This window comes from Strix aluco, chromosome 24 (assembly GCF_031877795.1).
Source record: "Strix aluco isolate bStrAlu1 chromosome 24, bStrAlu1.hap1, whole genome shotgun sequence".
Taxonomy (NCBI): domain Eukaryota; kingdom Metazoa; phylum Chordata; class Aves; order Strigiformes; family Strigidae; genus Strix; species Strix aluco.
Genome location: NC_133954.1, coordinates 7,710,448 through 7,728,215, shown reverse-complemented (window position 1 = coordinate 7,728,215; position 17,768 = coordinate 7,710,448). Strand labels below are relative to the sequence as shown.

The following is a 17,768-nucleotide window of genomic DNA, read 5'->3' as shown; positions in this document are numbered from 1 at the left end:
CATATGTCCGCAGGCAGCTTTGCCCGGTTTCTATTCATCAGTGTGTTAAAAAGAGAGCGGGATGCTTGGCTTATCCCTTCCCAGCCTGCCCATCCGATCTGCGGGTGGGCATCCCGCGCCCCGCTGCCCCGGGCTCAGCCTGCCTCATCCCCACCTGGCCCCGGCACGACTTTCTGGCCGGCAAACCCATCGCCATGTGGTTCGCACATGTGTTCCTGCGTCTCTGTGCCGGAGAACAAACGGCAGCTTTGGCTTCGGTCTGATTTTATTGAAAGGCAAAACCGTGATGTGAATGAGGGACTTTCCTTAACGCCCTTCCCGGCTGCCCGGCGGAGCAGCACGAGCTGGCTGGGAGCAGCCGACCCCGTGTGCCTCGAGAGGTCGATAATTTTCTTTTCAAGAGGAAATCCTGCTGAGCTGTGCTCAGCCCCGGGCGCTTTGCTGCCCAGGGAGGGAGATGTGACCCAAGGGAAGAGCCCGCGGGGCTGTCAGGAGCTGGGGGGCTCAAATGGCCGTGGTGGTGGGAAAGGCTGGACCCGAGCATCACTGTGGGGAATTCCAAAAGCACCTGCAGAGCCCAGAGAGGGGAGGAAATGCCTGGCGCTGGCAGGACACGAGGCCAAATCCACTGTGCAGTGGACAAAGGCAGAGAGGGAAGGTGTTTCTCCTCCATCCTGGCTGCAGGAGCCACCCCAGGGGCCAGCGACTGTGTGTCTGGGCGTTTCCAGCTACCCTCCCTTAGCAACGCCACCAGAAAGCCCACTTCATTCTTCCAGTGAGCCCCACAAAGGGCGTTTTTGGTGCTGACACACCAAGGCGGGGCCTTGCCGGGATGAGGGACAGGCTGTGACATTCCCAACATCCATCACTGTGGGGTCTGGGCTGGGCAGGACACCAGGCAGTCGCCCTGCGAGAGGCTGGAAGTGCCAGGGCAGGGGAGAGCAGCACACAGGGAGCTTTTTAGGAACTGAAGGACATCAACATGTTGGGTTTTTTACTGCCAAGGGTTGATTTACAAAGAGGAGCAGGCAGCTGTGGACACCACAGCATCACCTGTGTGCTCCCCGCTGGGGGCTCCTCCGTGTCAGGTCCTGGGGGTGTCACCAGGCAGCCGTGGGATATTGTCCCTTGTCCCAACGCAGCCAGAGGAAGTCTGGTCACCCCATCCCAGCCCTGGCCACTGACCTGCCTGGAGCCTCAATATCATTAACAAACCCACCCCGGGGACAGTGAGCGGTGGGGGGGGCGCTGGAGCGAGATGTGAAGGGACAGACGGACGGATGGATGTGGCTGTTTGAGGGATGGAGGAAGAAGGATGGATGGACGGACAGACAGCAGAGGAGGGTGCGTGGAGACAGATGGATGGACGAGAATAATTGAGGGGCTGGAGAGAGCTGGCTGGTCAGAGAGCAGGCGCACCCCAAAAGCGCTTTGTAGGAAGGCGGCGGGGGCTCGGGGTGCGGGGGGGGGGGGCTGGGCTTTGTGTGCCGGTGGAGGAGGGTGCTGGCTCGGCCGCTCGCCGTGATGCTCCGGGGGCGGAGAGGAGGAGGAGGAGGAGGAGGAGGGACTTGCAGCCCTTTTCTGGCTGCCGCCGAGGCGGCGGGCGGCAGAGGGAGGGCAGCCCCGGCCGCGCACCGGCTCTCGGGGGGGTGACCGGCCCCGCCGCCCCCGCGCACCATGGCCGGGCTCCTGCCGCTGCTGCTGCTCCTGCTCCCGGCGGTGAGTGCGGGGGTGCAGCAGCCCGGGGGGGAGCGCAGGGGGTCCGCGGGGTCCCGGGAGCACCAGCCGGGGGTGGGTCCTGGAGGCATCACCCGAGAGTATTTGGAGGGTCCCAGGGGTCCCGGGCTGGCAGATACGGAGGGTCCTTCATGGACCGGGATGGAGAGCCCCGAGGGTACGGGGCGGAAGGTCCCGGGGGTCCCCGCCGTGCGGGGCTTGAGGGTCCCGGAGGCACCGGACAGCTGGGCTGGAGGAAGTGGGGGAAGCCGGGCAGGGGGGCCCGGGGGTGCCAGGAGAGCACTTCTGGCTGCGGAGAGAGGGGGGTCCAAGGAGGTGGGTGGTGATGGGGGACCCCCAGGGATGGCTTGTGCAGCCCCTCTGAGCCCGCTGCACTGAGCTCTGTCATCCCTTTTACCCAGGAAAAAGGGATGACAGAGCCCTCAGTCAGCGGGGGTGGGAGGGAGGAAGCCACCCACACCCCAGTGCCCTCATCTCCTGCCTTCCCCCATCCCCAAAATCTCCCTTAGACCTTCCCAGCACCAAACTCGCTGCCCAAAGTGAAGGGTGAGACCCTCTTCCCGTCGTCGTCGTCCCCCCCCCCCCCCCCCCTCTCTCCGTGAGCCCCCGGGATGGGCAGGATGGGCATGGGGGGCAAGGAGAGAGGGAAAGACCAGGAGCAGGGCAGGTAGGTGGGCACAGGGCATGGACCTACCTGGGGCAGAAACAGCGTTTTTGTCGGGGAATGATTTGACAGGGGTCCCCGAGGTTGCCTTAGGCTGCAAGACACCTTTCGGGCAGGATATTAGAGCCGGTGCTTTAGTGGTTTCGTGCAGAGACTGAGGAGGAGAGCAGTGTTTGTGGCTCCGTGCCGGAGGGTCTCCTTCGCCTGTACACCCACGGTACCAGCCATGGGACCGGGCTGGGGATGCTTGTGACAGCAAGCGGGTGGCAGGAAGGGCAAGAGCTGTCCCAACCATATAGATTCAAATTATTTCACCTCAAGGAATTACCCATCCGCAGCAGGGCTGGGATTCAGTGACCCCCAAATCTCCGCAGCTGCCTCCCCGGGTCAGGGCTGAGCTCAGCTGTCACCAGCTGGGGCACCCACTGCCTTGGGGCTGAACTTACGCCCCAGGATTAAACCTGCCGAGCCGGTAAGGATGGAGGGTGTGCATGGGGGCAGCCCGACTGCTCTGCTGAGCCCTCACCCAGGCAGGTCCAGATGTGCACCCACAGCTGTGGCTACAGCCCTGGGGCCACCCCAAGCACGTTGCTCTTTACCTTGTGCTGCTTGGCCGGTAGCTCCGTGTGGGAAGAGGCAGAGCCCTCCCGGTCCTGCCGCGCCGAAGGTTGGCTGGACCCACAGCCCTCAGACGTGGCTTTCTCTGCTGCCCAAAGTTTGGGGATTGCTCAGAGCCAGAGGTTTGGCCTTTCCTAGACAGGATACTTGGCCAAGAAAGGCAGAGCCCATCTGTCAGGCTCACGGGCGGTTCGGATCCAGGCTTGCCGCTGGGCCCACCTCCAGCTGTAGCATCCCCTCCCTTCCCCGCTCCGGTGTGAAGCGATTTTCCGTGCCAGGGCTCCGGAGCTAATGGTGCTGCGCCAAACTCCCGTTTTGACTGGCTTCCTCCGAGGCCATCTCCTCAACCGGTGGTGCCTGCTAGGGCACAAAAACCCAGTGACATGACTCAAAAAGCAATTAAAAGCTTACAGAGGTGTTGCTCGCACCCTCTGTCCGTGCCCCCCCCCTCCTTGGTCCAGCTGTCAAAATGCTTTATGGTGTTAATACCTGCGGCTTTGTCAACAGGAGTTGTGTTAATAACATGCACATTTCAGCGGGCTAATGCAGACCATGTGCCCCTCTTATAAGTTTGTTAATCTTTATGGGGGTTTCAGTGCTCAAGACACAGAACTGAAAGGGAAACGCAGGCAGAGCAGCACCTGGGACTGGAAGTTGCATTTTCTACAGCATTTAGGAGCACGGAGGGGGGGACCTGGCGGGGGGGGGGGGGGAGGCACTGGCTGCTTCATGAGGAGGGGACACGTGGCTGGAGGGGTCTCGGGGTCAGCTGCTGGGGGTCCGGGTGTCACACGGAGGAAGCGGCCCAGCCGGGTCCCATCCCCGCGGGCGCACGGAGCCGCTCGCAGCTGCCTGCGGCGTGGGAGAGCTGGCTGCTGCCGGCCCCAGCTGCGCTGCCCCAGTCTTCCCAGCACTATTTATAGCCAGGCACGTTCGGCTGCTCCCCCAGCCCCGCTCACGGCTGCTGGGACGGGGTGAGCTCCAGCCAGGTTTGCTGTCAAGCCCCACGAGCCGGATCTGGCCCCCAGGAGAGGCGTGCAGCCAGCGTGCAGCAAGGCGAGCCCCTTCCTCACCCCCAAACCCATTTCCCAGCTGTTCTGTGGGGGTGCCGGGAAGCTCCCCCCTGTCCCCCCAAACCCTCCCGCCTGCCCAGCTGGGGCCCAGCGCTGGAGAGGGCTGCCAGCCCGGGCTGGCGAAGCAGCGTCAGGGAGGAGAGCACATGCTTTCAAGCGCAGGGTAATTGGAGCACTTTGTCATTCAGATGCCTATAATTGGCGCTCCATTGTCTCAGCCGGGCCGGATGCTGCCGGATGATGCACAGCGAGTTCATAACGCCGCATTGTGCAAGGAGGCGGCCAACTGGCTGACGAGGCATCCAGATGCACGGGGAGGGGGAGCTTCTCCAAGCATTTGCTGAGTTTCTTCCCCCCAAAAAATCAAGCTTAGTTGGATGGCAGAGGGATGGTCCAGCCCTGGAACACACCTGCCTGCGAGCAGAGGGAGCAAAAGGAGCCCTGGCAGAGCTCCGATCACCGTGAGCATCTCGACAGCCCTGCACCCAGGCAGAGATGCTTCCTGCACCCCACGGCCCCAGCCAAGAGGTGTTTTGGGGAGCAACCGTCCTGCAAACACACCCCTCTCCCCAGGCTGTAAAGTGTGTGTGCGGGGTGGCTCTGCCCCCACCGCTCGGGGCAGGTTTATTGCTTCCATATGTGACAACAGGTTTTATCAGCAGATACACTTACTTCCATTAGACAGTAATGGTGCTGAAGCTCTCAATGCTCCCTTCAAAGTCTTCATTTCCATCGCGGGGTCTGATTTCTGATCCCCACATGCAGCAAGAGCGCTGTGCAGAGCTGCCAGCCCACCTCTCCAAACCCTCCATCGTGGCAGGCAGTGCCCTGACTTCCCCCAGGCTGGGAAGGGCTGAGCCCATCAGGATGGCAAAGCATCCTTGAAGATGGTGAGAGACAAGAACAAACAATGTTGTAACTGCAGAAAAGCCCACATTCCCCCCAAATACCCACCAGCCCAGACCGTGGATACATGGGCTTTCCTGACTTCCCTCCAGCAGCAGCACTTGGCAGGGGCTTTCCTGATGAGCGAGTTTTGCATAGGAAAGTCATTTCTCCCAAGACCTGTATTTAATTTGAGTCCCTTTTAGTGCCAACATGGGATGTCCACCCCAGAGCAGGACCCTACGTGGGTGCGATGCATTTCTCTGCCTGCCCTTTCAGGGAGGGTCCCATAACAAGGGTCACCTCCTGGCTTTGTTTTCTCCCCCAGGGACCTACCTGGGGCTCCAAGGACAAGTGCTTCACCAAGATGTACACGACAAGCGGGGAGTGCTGCAAAGCCTGCAACCTGGGCGAGGGGGTGGTGCAGCCCTGTGGGGTCAACCAGACCGTCTGCGAGCCCTGCCTGGACAGTGAGTACCCACTCCCCTCTGCAGAGAGCCACACAGGGCCTGGGGGGGCTTTGGGGACCATGGGCATTAACAAGTACTTGGGTTTCCCCAAGCACATCCTCTTTATCTCCTGGAAGCGTTGCTTGGGCACAATTTGTGCTGTTGGCTTCCATCTTTCTGCACACACCCTTGTGGAGATCAGCTCCACCCCAGGCACAGTCTTCCCAGGCCACCCAACTGCACTGACATTGGGGTTACTTCCAGCATCTCCCAAAGCATCTGCCCTGCAAATCCCAGCCACGAATGCAGCATCTCCCCATTTTAGGACCTGTTGGTACCAGACACAGTTGCAGATCCCCCTTCCAGCACTGTTCCCCTCCCTGGCTACAGGCTCATGATCAGCATCCACCTCCAAAAAATTCCCCTCCCAACACCAGCTGCACATTGGTCTCTGATCCAGACACACGGATGTCTCCCAATGAGCCACCTCTATTTTTTATTTTTTTTTAAACCTTGTAAAGACTGCAAAATTAAAGCAAGTTTGAGAGGGGAGAAGCAAACCACATAGGTCCCCAAGAGAGAGGGGAACAGTTTTCTCCTGGCCAACTCCAGGCACATTGCCTATGTCAAATGCTTCATAAATGTCGGTCAGAGATGTGTGCTGGAGACCTGCTTAAATGCTTACAGATGAAGTGGTCCAACTATTACTGTTTAAACAATGCCATGATAGGCATAAGCAATCTGTCCTTCAAATTTACTGCTGCAAACCCTTTGAAGGCCCGAGGACAAGTATTTGTAGGAAAAGCTGTGCCAGCCAAGCCCAGATTGCTCCAGGGATGTGATTTGAGAGGGGGAAGGAAAAGAGTGTGGCTGTGGGGGAGCAAAGAGGAGGTAAAGTCTAGAGCGAGGTGGCGGGGGGAGAAGCAGCGTAAGCAGAGCAAGCACGGAGCAGGGGACGGAGCAGCAGCAGGGCAGTGCTAAAAATACCTCTGCTTTCCTGCAAAATCGATGAACAGCACTTACCCTCCCTGTGCCTGGCTGCAGGGGCTGAATCCCCCCAGCTGCAACCTTGGGGCTGCTGCACAGGATAACACCGCCAGGCACGGTGGGCTCGCTCCCTCTCGGGCTGTAACAGGCTCAGCCCCATCTTGCTGCGAGGTGCCATCCATCCCCCTGAGCCCCTCCTGCAGGGACCCTGCCTGGGGTGGGAGGCTCCAGCTCCTGGGTGTGCAGGACTGTAAATCCAGAGGGTCACTTTGTGTTCCTGGGGATGCTCAGATGAACCCATTTCCCTCTACCTGCACTTCCAGGCTGGCAGATGACTTGTCTCCCTGATTCCTTTTTGGAAACTGAAGGGATAAAGGGAATTTCACCCTCCCTGGAGGACAGGGGGTGTGGAGGTTATGGAGAGACCAGGACTGTGACCTCAGTGCGGTGCTGGAAGTCTGTGTATCAGCTGGGGTGAGGGTTCAAGTGCCACTGCTCTAGTTTACATCCCAGCCCCACGTCACCCCAGGCCAGGCGCTTGCATTTGTGCGGGGAGATTAATATCAGGCAGCAGCTCTGCTGGGTCGGGGAGCTGAGCTGCAAAGCACCAGGACAAAAGGGAATGGGCCCTTCCTCCATCCCTGCAGGATGAGAGCAGCCAGGAACGACCTGCAGCCCCAAGGCCTCCCAGCATCGCACCCAGACCGAGAGCAAAACCCCAGAGCAGTGCTTTGTGCCCTGCTTAGCTTTGCTGTTGATGGACCAGAAAGGCCGAGACCTCCTGGCCTCCGGGCAGCTGCCAGTCCCCCTCTCCATGCCCCAGTTTCCCCACACCCCTTGATCTGCATCCCAGCAACTCCCAGCCTCACCACCCCTTGCTTAGGAATATCTACTACATGGGATCCCCCTCACTTACCCAACTGCACAGCAGCATGGGGTACACCTCAGGGCAGGATCAGGCCCCTATCACCCCAAAAAGAAGCAGCACTAAGGGGGAACACACCCCCCTCAACTACCTCAAAGAAGGAAGCAACAGACAAACTGAAGAGCCATAACCAAGATAAATCCCCTGCAAACCCTCCTGCTTTATACCCCAGCCCTGCCCCAGCTGTAGCCTTTTTATTCTTTCATTAACAGCAGCACGGACTAATCTCCAGAAGCTCGTCAGCTGGGAGCTGCTGGGTGGGGGTGGCCATGGGGTGACTTATGGGTGCAGGTACTGCAAAGGGGCAAACGTTCCCTCAGCTCTCCTGTGGGTCGAGAGTGGGATTTTGGGGTGGGGAGAAAAAGAGACCTACAAACCCCATCATCAGCCCTCACCGGGATGGGGAGAGGGTCCTTCTGGACCTGGGTTCATGCTGGATCCTGCTGCCGTGGGTGCTGGGCAGGCGCAGGCAGCCCCGGTCCCGGCAAAGCGCCCTGCCTGCCAAGGGTGAGCCGCTGGGGAGGAATGTGGGCACAGCCCTGGGCCGCCGAGATCCCCACCTCCACCCCAGGCTGCCTCCGAGCTCTCACCTTGGATGTCTTCCTGATTCACCAGCCAAATTATTTTGCAAAAATTTGCTACAACCAAAGCGCCACCCCTGCCAAAGCCAGCGGATGCGGGGGAGCTGGAGGAGAGGGTCCCTGCATTAGCCCAAATGGCCACTTGCTTGTTTTTTATTATAATTTTCCTTCTCCCCTCCTCCTCTTGCCAGCCACCCCTGATTGCTGCCTCATGATTTATTTATCCCCTTCGCCAGCCTCCATCGCCGCGGGCGGGAGGGAGGGGGCCCTGTTTGAATCTCAGCTGTAATTGCTCAGCTCAGATACCTTGCTGCCACTGAAAATGTGCCCACTCAGCCGTATGCCTTTCCTGGCCACTTCCCCACTCTAATGGTGCCTATCAATAATTCAGAATAATGCAAAGGATGAGCCCAGGTTAATGGGAGCTGTGCATGCCGGCGGTCGACCCGGTGCTGCACTGGCTCTGCTCGCTCAGCTGGGCAGTGGGGCAGGGGCTGCTTGGCCACCCCGGGACAGAGCCAAGGCAGTGGCTCAGGGCAAGCAGCAGCGGAGCAGGTTCATCCCCAGGGTCCTGCAGTTGCAGGGAGGGCACAGGGCCGTCCCTGAGAGAGGAGCAGGACCCCCAGACACAGGCACGGGGCGGAGGGAAGTGTTGGGGGGGTGGCAATGTCACGGCTGTCACTGCTCAGGGTTTGCTGTGGTTGAGCCATGGTGGGAAAGCAGCCACTGAGCCTGGGATGGCACCTCCATCCCCCTCCTCCTGCGCAGGAGGTGCTAAATCTGCCCACCACCAGGGTCTTGGGGCTCTTCTTTCCCCTCTATCTTCAAAACAGCCAAAAATGAAGCACCAGAACAGCTCTGCCCTGAGCCTGTCCAGGGCTCAGTCTCTTCTTGGCCACCCAGGGAGGCTGGAGGTCACTGAGGGTGGGAATTGCCGTCTCCCACGGTCATCCTCGGGAGACAGGCAGGTAATTAAAGATTAGCATGTGGCTGGATTCCTTCCCGAGGAGCAGGGCTAGCAGGGGGATTGTGGTTGAGCTCCCCAACACCTTCTCCATCAAGGAGGCTGGACTTTCCCCCGGCATTTCGGACAAGGGAAGGCGGGGTGTTGCGGTAGCACGGGCTGTGGCGGGATCAGTGGGAGGCAGCCAACGCAGTGACAGCAGCTGTGCCCTCCAGGATGGGAGCTGACCCGTCTTCCCAGGCTAAAAATATCTTCAAACACCTTTGGGAGCGGGCAGGAGGAGGGAGGGAGCGTGGGGGCGGCTTGCCGGGCTGCGGGAGGATTGATTTCCCTGGCAGAGTCAGTCCTGCAGGATGAAACCAGAGAGCAAGAAGCCCCAGGGTCAGAGGAGAGTCAGCAATTAGTGTTGTAACCTCCTGTTCGCATCACGCCCCACGCTGGGGACACGTGGCCGAGGAGGGGGGCACAGGGTGGTGATGCCCTGAGGGACCCCCCGGGCAGGATGTGGAGGAGAATGCATTTGGGATGCTGGGGAGCATCGATGGCTGTAGGATGCCCACGGGGACCATCCAGAGGTCAAAAATGGGGCTGGTGCTCCGGCCGGGAGCAGGGATAATTGTGTGGGGACACAGGCACTGAGCACTGGGATGGGGACGTCGAGGGCAGCATCCAGGAATTGCTCCAGAAAGGGGGTAGCTGTAAATGGGAAGTGTAGGCTTGTGGGTTGGGGGATACTTGGTGGTGTTGGGGGGCTGCAGAGGGGGGGACACCTCTCCCTCTGGCCTGGAGGAGGGGAAAAATGGTGAAAGGAGAGATGGTCCCAGCCAGCAGCCACTGCACAAGCCCATCTCCCTGGCCCGGCAGCACTTGGGGATGGGACAAAGCCAGCGCCAGGGAGCAAAGTGGCCACAGGGACAAGGACATCATGCTGGGACCCTGCTCACCTCACCCTCTGTCCCCTGCCAGGCGTCACCTACTCGGACACGGTGAGCGCCACGGAGCCGTGCAAGCCCTGCACGCAGTGCGTGGGGCTGCAGAGCATGTCTGCGCCCTGCGTGGAGTCCGACGACGCCGTGTGCCGCTGCGCCTACGGCTACTACCAGGACGAGCTGAGCGGGAGCTGCAAGGAGTGCCGGGTGTGCGAGGTGGGCTTCGGCCTCATGTTCCCCTGCCAGGACTCGCAGGACACGGTCTGCGAGGAGTGTCCCGAGGGCACCTTCTCCAGTGAAGCCAACTTCGTGGACCCCTGCCTGCCCTGCACCACCTGCGAGGAGAATGAAGTGATGGTGAAGGAGTGCACGGCCATCTCGGATGCCGAATGCAGAGGTAACGCTGGTTTTTTCGTGGAGAGCCGTTGCAGAGGGGAGAGGGGGTTTGCCGAGTCTCCTGTAGCACTCCCTGCCTCAGTTTCCCTTTGCACCACAGCCAGGGCATGTCCCTGGGTTTGGAGGAGAGGACCCCGGTGTCCAGTGGAGACCCCCAGCCCTCGGACATTGCAGAATACAGCTTCCTGAGCCCTCATCTCCCTGGCAAATGCCCAGCCCCAGGGTCTGCCCAGCCCTTTCCAGGGGCTTCCTGGGCAGGAGGCTGCTGTGGGTGCAGACACTCTGCTGGGTGGCTTTTGGAACAGCAAGCAGAGCCAAGATGTTCACCAGTCTCAGATGCCACGCTCGCCGCTGCCTTAGCCTTCATCAGGAGGGAACTTGGCAGCTGATGGGTTTCTGATGGGAATTAACTGCCCCGAAGAGCCAGGGGACAGCCCAGGAGGGTTTGGTGCCCAAGGGAAGGAAGGGGGAGAGCATCACTCACGGGCAGCCGTGCCAGCCCGTACCCTGCTGCCATGCACAGCCCCCCAGGGCTGCTTCGGCTGGGGACACCCCGGTTGCTTCTTGGCAGCAGCAGCGCGATTCCCTGCCCCAAACCCGACCGGGGAGAAAAGAGCTTTGTCCCGGGCGCCGCTGATTCACAGCACGGGGGCAGCCAGCGTAGCTCCCTTGAAAGGGTTGAGTAAATGGAGCCATAAGTCAAGGAGCACAGGGCCAGCTTTGTTAGCCGGCAGCGGGGCCCTGCTGGAAATGGCCACAGCGGCCACCAAAGCGCCGCTCCAAAAGGGCAGCAGGGTCCAGCCGGAGGGCCGGCGAAGTGAGGTGCCAGAAACCTGCTGTGGCACCCGCTTGGTCCTATGGACCCTGGAGAGGGGCCTGGGGGGGTTGGGAGGGAGCCGGCACCCAGGGGAGGGGATGGGGCAGCTGCAGGTGAGAGCGTTTCCCTGGGGCAAGACAAGACGGATCCAGTCGCTCGGCGGGACACGCCTGGGTGCGGCAGGAACGGGGTCACTCCCAAACAGGGCCGGGCTGGTGGGGTGCAGGGCTACAGGCAGGGGCCGGGAAAGGGGCAAATCCAGGCTCTGGTGGTGCTGGCAGAGGGTGAACCCGGCTCCGTGCGAGCTGCAGAGGCAGCTGGGTTGCCTTACACAGGTGTAAGGTGGAGGGGAGGCAGCTGGAGCTGCTTCCCTGGGCTTCGGTACCAGCGATGGGAGCCCAGGGCTCAGTTTGCAGCTTGCACATGGTGGGAAGAGCTGCAGGACTTGAGCAAACCGAACGCTGGGAAAGAAGAGCTTTCAAAGTCATGTCCGTGTCCAGCCACAACCGGGCACCATCAGCCATTCAGGGCAGGGGACAGCTCCACCTTGTCCTGGGGACCAGGGACGCTGGTGCTACCTGGGGCCAGGGAACATGGTGGTTTCACAGAATCATCTTGGTTGGAAAAAGACCTTGAAGATCATATAGTCCAATCATTAACCTCACACTGACCATAAGGCCAAGTCTGGGGACAAGGGGATGGGGCAGAGCTGGCACCTCTGGAAGAAGATCCCTGCAGAGATCATTGTCCCTTCAACAATTCACCCACCACAAAGCATGGCTGGCTGCGTGACTAATTATTCTCATTTTTTTCTCCTCCTGCCTGGCAGACCTGCACCCTCGCTGGACAACACACACACCATCCCTGGGAGGCTCCGACAGCCCGGAGCCCATCACCAGGGACCCCTTCAACACTGAAGTGATGCCCAGCACCCTGGCAGACACCGTCACCACCATCATGGGCAGCTCGCAGCCCGTTGTGAGCCGCGGCACGGCCGACAACCTCATCCCTGTCTACTGCTCCATCCTGGCAGCCGTGGTGGTGGGGCTGGTGGCCTACATCGCTTTCAAAAGGTAGAGGACCATGGCAGCACCGTGGGGTCATAGCAGAGGATTTGGGTAGTAGGAAGCAGACTGTGTCCCCCTCCTTGGAGGTCCCGCTGTCACCAACAAGGGAGGGAGGGGACCAGGCTGGGTGGGTAGGAGGTGGATTTCCAAAAATGCATGAGAAATCAGGCAGTTGAGGGGTGAAAGGGAGATGGCAGCAGGGTGGGGGTGCAGGGTGGGGGAGCCCTCATTGCAATCTGCCCCCCACCTGGCTCCTTCTTGTTCTGGCACGCTGCGGGCAGCCGTCACGGCCGATCATGCTCAGCAGCTCATCCCTGGTGTGCTGGGTTTGCATCTGCCTGGGCAAGCCAGGGCTGGCTCAGCAGCTCCCCAGCACCCTGGGCTGGAGGCACCCTGGGGGTGGGGGGAGACCCACAGGCAGGGGGGAACCCACAGGCAGCCCCGGGACTCCGGTGTGCTCTGGCAGCACAGCCACATTTTTGCAGCAGATCCACGCAGAAGGAAGCCCTGCCCTGATCCCTCGCGAAGCTCAGGAGCTCAGCACTCGCTTGGCAGCTGTAAATGACAGTTTAAACCAATCCAGCACCATCCTGGAGAGGTTTGAGGCTGCAGGAGAAACACTTCTCCCTGGGAGAAGTGGTTCTAAGAAAGGGTGACAAAGCAACAAATGTGCTCCCTGCCTGGGGGATGTCACCGCCGGCTGTCACCTCCCTGCACCTCTCCCTGCAGGTGGAACAACTGCAAACAGAACAAGCAAGGGGCCAACAACCGCCCGGTGAACCAGACGCCTTCGCCGGAGGGGGAGAAGCTGCACAGCGACAGCGGCATCTCGGTGGACAGCCAGAGCCTGCACGACCAGCAGCCGCCCAGCCAGAGCACCCAGGGGCCAGGTAGGGCGAAGTGGGGGCTACAGGGTGGGCAAGGGCACCTCAGGGATGGGTTTAACGCTCCTTCATCCTTCCCAGCCCCCAAAGGAGATGGGAACCTCTACACCAACCTGCCACCCAGCAAGCAGGAGGAGGTGGAGAAGCTGCTGGGCAGCTCTGTGGAGGAGACGTGGAGGCAGCTGGCTGAGGAGCTGGGCTACAAAGAGGATCTCATAGACTCCTTCACCCGGGAGGAATCGCCTGCCCGGGCTCTCCTGGCCGACTGGTCCTCCAAGGAGACGGCCACCCTCGACGCCCTGCTCACTGCCCTGCGCAAGATCCAGCGCGGGGACATCGCCGAGAGCTTGTACAGCGAGTCCACCGCCACCTCCCCTGTCTGAAGGGTGGCCCGGGGCAGCCCCGTGGGGTCCCCTTCCCCCTTCTTCCCTTTGCCTCTCCCCTCCCTGGCAACAAGAGCCCCGGAGGGGAGGGTGGGAAGGAAGTGGGGGCTCCCCGGGCCCCCCCAATTTACAGTCCTATATGCACTGAGCTCCTGTTTTCGGTATCGCCCCCTCCCAACGCCAACTCCCCCCGGCAGCCCATAAGCGGGTCGGGTGTTGAGATTCAACACCCAAAGCCCATCTGCTGCCAGGGCATCCTCTGCAGCCCCGTGAGGCTGGACAGATGGACACAGGAATGAGCACCGCCTCTCAGCCCTCTCTCCCCTTCCAGCCCTTCTCCTTCCTCCTTGGGGCTCCAGTTCTCCTCTTCCTCCTGCCCTTCCTCCTTGGCCCACCCTGCCTCTATCTCCTGCTCCCCTCTAATGCCCTGAAATCCAGCTGCTTTCCCCAAACCGCAGGTGAAGGGCAGGGCTGGGCTGGGCATGAAGAGCACTGGAGCTGCTGTACCAGGATTTGGGGAGGGGGCTGGTCCTACGGCCAGGCCGTGCCATGACAAGTGGGCTGGGGGAAAGGACTTGGCTTCCAGCAGCTCAACCTACACTGTGAAATTTGGGGGGCGCAGCCCCTGCACACGCTCCCCAGGGCTGCCAGCGTTTGGTCTCAATGAGGAGCAGCCGGGACCACCCGAACATTGAGGACCAGACGTCTGGGTGCCACGACCTCCCTTGCCAGTGCCCAGCTCACCTGGGGATGCTGGAGCTACACAGGGGGGACACTGAAGGTCTAAAGGGCTGAAAAAGTGCCTGCCCACAGTGGGGACATGACAAAAGGGCTCTGCTCGTCCTTCCCCTGGCACCAGCCCCGGCATCTCCACCCTGCACCGACCCAGGAGCAAAGCCACCCTGACACCATTGCACTGTCCCTGCTCGCCTGCAGACCCGGCCGGGGCTGGTGGTCCCGACCCCCTGCTTGTAAGGGCTCCTTCTCCTCCAGCACTGTGAAGGGTGGCTCAGAAATGCCCCTGCCTGCTCCCCCGTGGGTCCTTCACCTCCGTCCGGGCACACAGCGGGTGCTGCCCACCCTCGGTGCACCAACTGCCTCCCCAGGGCACCCTTGGGTGGCCCCAACACCTCCCTCTGCCAGGACCCCACCGCAGCCCCGGGGAAAGGGACATCACTCACCGCCTCTACGCCTCCAGAGCTATAAGTGCATTTTCTTGGCATATCAACTCCCCGCCCAGCACCCAGCTCACTCATGGGTGATGCTGGAGAGCAGCCGCTGGGTGGGTGAGCACCCTGTTCCCCCCACGAGCTGCCACCGAGCAGCCGGGGTGGTCCTGGGGGATGTCCCCAGCCCAGCTACTGCTTTGATGTCTCACTCACCTGGAGCATCACAAGTTTTTTGCAGAGGAAGGACTGCAAGGCGAGCTGGTGCACGGCACCAGTGCCGGTACGTCTGCGCTTACAGACTCCCCCTTCACCTCTGGATTCAGAGAGAAACTCTTTCCTGAAGGCAGAAGGTGATTTTCCTCCCCTCCTTAAGGAGATAAGCAAGACTTGTAAATAATATCATGTTGTTTTACTAACTGCTTGATGTTTCTACGTGTGACACGGGGTGATGGCGCCCGCCCTGGCTCCTCTGCTCTTCCTCACAGCCTTTCCGCCTGCAAGGCGAGCCTTCATTTTGCAGCCCAAGCCTTTGGTCCCACCTCGTTTCTGGCCTTAAAGACTCAATGGGGAAGCAGGGAAACATGTACACCCCAAAAATCACTGCAGCAGGTCCATGAGAAACTTGGGAACATGGAAGGATGTGGCTGCTCCCGGCAGAGTTGCCGGGTGTCAGGAGGGAGAGCTCAGTGCTTGCCGAGGGATTGGAGCCTGCGTCAACAGGATTTGAGCACCCAGGTCCTTCAAAAGCTTTTGGGAATTTTGCCCCATGTGCTTTGGGTGATAAAGCAGGACAGGCTGAATCTGGATCTCCAGGATGGGATATTCGATGCCTCCTGCCCTCGTGCAGCAAAAGAGCAAAGATCCCTTCAGAGAAACAACCCCTGTGACACTGGCCGCTGGCTGCCCATGCCAAACCCGTTGGTTAGAAACACTTGGCCCTGACAGGGCTGTGAGTCCCACGTCTGAGTGTCAAACCTCTCCCGTCACTAAAATCCAAGGAAACTGCCCCAAATTTGCAATCCCACTTGCAGTGGACGACTCTGGCTCGCAAACCCCCGCCTGGGGTGCCAGCTCCTGCCAGACCAAGCCATCCACAGGGATGCTTTTGGATGAATTTAAGTGTTGGTTATCGTCAGGTTCTTTCCATCGATCCCTTTTTTTGGTGAAATGACTCAAATATGAACTGAGGGCAACTGGAATAAAGTGCCCAGATCAAAAGCAAAACAAACTGCCCGATTCAGTCTGACAAGCCAACCTGGCCATATCTTGCCAGCTGGAAATTTATTTTCTTCAGGACAATATTGCCATGGTCTCAGGTTTCAATTGCCATAGTAAAGGGATTTCCTCAGGGCTGAGGAAACTGAGACAAACTCAGCATCCAAAGAGAAGCCGGGGGATGCCTCAAATCCCTGGTTGCAGGAAATAAATAAAACAAACAAAAAAAAAAACCAGGAGGGAAAACCAAGCCAAAGTTAGTGCTCGTCGGTACGTTTTGTGTCCTTTTCTAATGTTTCTGTTGTACAAAGAACGTGTGTTTCTCCACTCACCCCTCTGTAATACCAGTGCCGATTCATTAGGAAGTTTTACGGTGAAGAAATAGCCGTCGTAGAAGGAGTTTGGGGGGTTTGTGGGTGGGGTGTGAGCAGCATGAGGTGGGGGGGGGCGATGCACGGGGGGTAGCAGGCCGCTGCGCCGGCCGGGTGGGTAGCTGTCCTTGTGTATCCATCGGATGCCAATAAAGAGCATCACTACGTTGGTGTGCTGCTTGTTTCCCACCCCCCCAAGAACTGAGGTTTGTGAATCCATGATAGGAAAGGTCGCCTCAAAGCCTTCAAGGGTGGTTTTTTTTTTTTCTTCTTTCTTCCCCATCCTCCTACTTTAACCTTATAAACAGCAGGAATGTAAAGTTTAATCTTATCTGATGGAGGAGGATTTCTTGGGAGAGGAGACTCGGATCTCAGCCAGAAATGTGGCGTTGGGAGCTTTGCACGACTTATCCAGATTTGTACAACAGCTTCCTACGGTGCTGGGCAGCATCCCCATGCTCTTGCCCCACTCCCTGGGATGGCACTGCAGGAGAGACCTTCAACGTTGGGGAAAAAAACGTAGAAAAAGAGAGTAGCTTCCTCCTCCTGCCCCTCCGAGTTACTTCAGCTGCTGTAAAAGAGCATTAAAAGGCTCAAGTCCACTTATTTTGAAGCATTTGCTGCTCTGGGCTCAAGGTGCTGATTTCTGCATCCCAGTGTTATTTGCAATGCTGCCCTCAGCACCCCAAAGTGCAGGAGCAGCCTCCCGAGACCCTACATGAAACCCCCAGACCCAGGGAGATTTATTTGGGTAGTGGTAGGTTTTTACAACAAGTCCAGGAAGGGCTTGGAGGGCTCAGCTCTGGGTGGGCAAAGGGATACAGGGTGCATTTGTGATGCTAAACACTCACACCATGGCCCTTGGACAACCAAATTAGGGGGAAAACTGCCAGGCATGGTGACAGGTAAAACTTCCCCCAAACAAGAGGTTGGGTCTTGCCCCAAAGAGCTTCCGATGGCTCCTAGGAGGGTGCGTGTCCCCAGCGAACGTGGGACACATGGGTGAGGGCGGTTGGGACCTCACGGGGCTGGTGTTGGAGCTGCTTCGCACAGGATCGCGTGTGGGTTTGTACACAGAAGTATTTGCACATCGCAGTTTATAAGAGCTTGAAATAGAATGCTCAAATGTAGCTGGTTTTATTTTTGGCTGGCCTGGGTCACTCTTTAGCAAGAAAAGTAATGAGGACCAGGACTGCACACACAGAAAGCGCATTCCCTTTCCGTTTTTCAGGCTCCCACACGGTACTGCAAACAAACAAGGGAGAATAATTGCAATCAATCCATTAGATTTAATCTGCTTCCTCTTAATCCCCATCCTCCCCTGGGAAAAAGGCTGGAACGGAGAAGAGGAGCGGAGTCGGGCTGCGAGCGTGAGCTGAAAGGTTTCTGCCTGCAATGCCTGGGAAGGAGCCTGGAGCCAGCACGCAGGACCCGGGAGGGGGATGAGCATCCTCTCCCCCTCCGTCACCCTGCCTGCATCCCTGGCTGAAGCTGTGCTGGGGAGAGAGGGAGAGAAGGAGCTTTGTGAGGTGGTCTTCATGTGTGGGATCAGCTGCATTAGATGGTCCTTGGGGAGAGCAACCTGATTTATGGTTAGTGCAGGAGGGAAAAAAAAAAAAAAAAGAATAAAAAAAAAAAAGAACAATAAGATCTG

At 59.2% G+C, this 17,768-nt stretch overlaps 1 protein-coding gene across 1 annotated transcript; it reads left to right on the top strand.

The window, feature by feature from the left end:
- Positions 1-1,585: 1,585 nt before the first annotated feature.
- On the top strand, positions 1,586-15,989 carry NGFR (nerve growth factor receptor). The gene is made up of 6 exons (XM_074849797.1): positions 1,586-1,719; positions 5,306-5,447; positions 9,850-10,209; positions 11,855-12,098; positions 12,822-12,982; positions 13,058-15,989. Exons 1-6 carry the CDS (start codon positions 1,678-1,680, stop codon positions 13,357-13,359), a joined length of 1,251 nt encoding a protein of 416 aa, XP_074705898.1. The 5' UTR covers positions 1,586-1,677; the 3' UTR covers positions 13,360-15,989.
- Positions 15,990-17,768: the final 1,779 nt, after the last annotated feature.

Bases quoted from the DNA above. Each gene is read 5' to 3' on its own strand.
- NGFR (XM_074849797.1), top strand. From the start codon at position 1,678: ATGGCCGGGCTCCTGCCGCTGCTGCTGCTCCTGCTCCCGGCG. The intron at 12,099-12,821 runs GTAGAGGACCAT...CTCTCCCTGCAG, and splicing joins GCCTACATCGCTTTCAAAAG to GTGGAACAACTGCAAACAGA. The intron at 12,983-13,057 runs GTAGGGCGAAGT...CATCCTTCCCAG, and splicing joins CCAGAGCACCCAGGGGCCAG to CCCCCAAAGGAGATGGGAAC.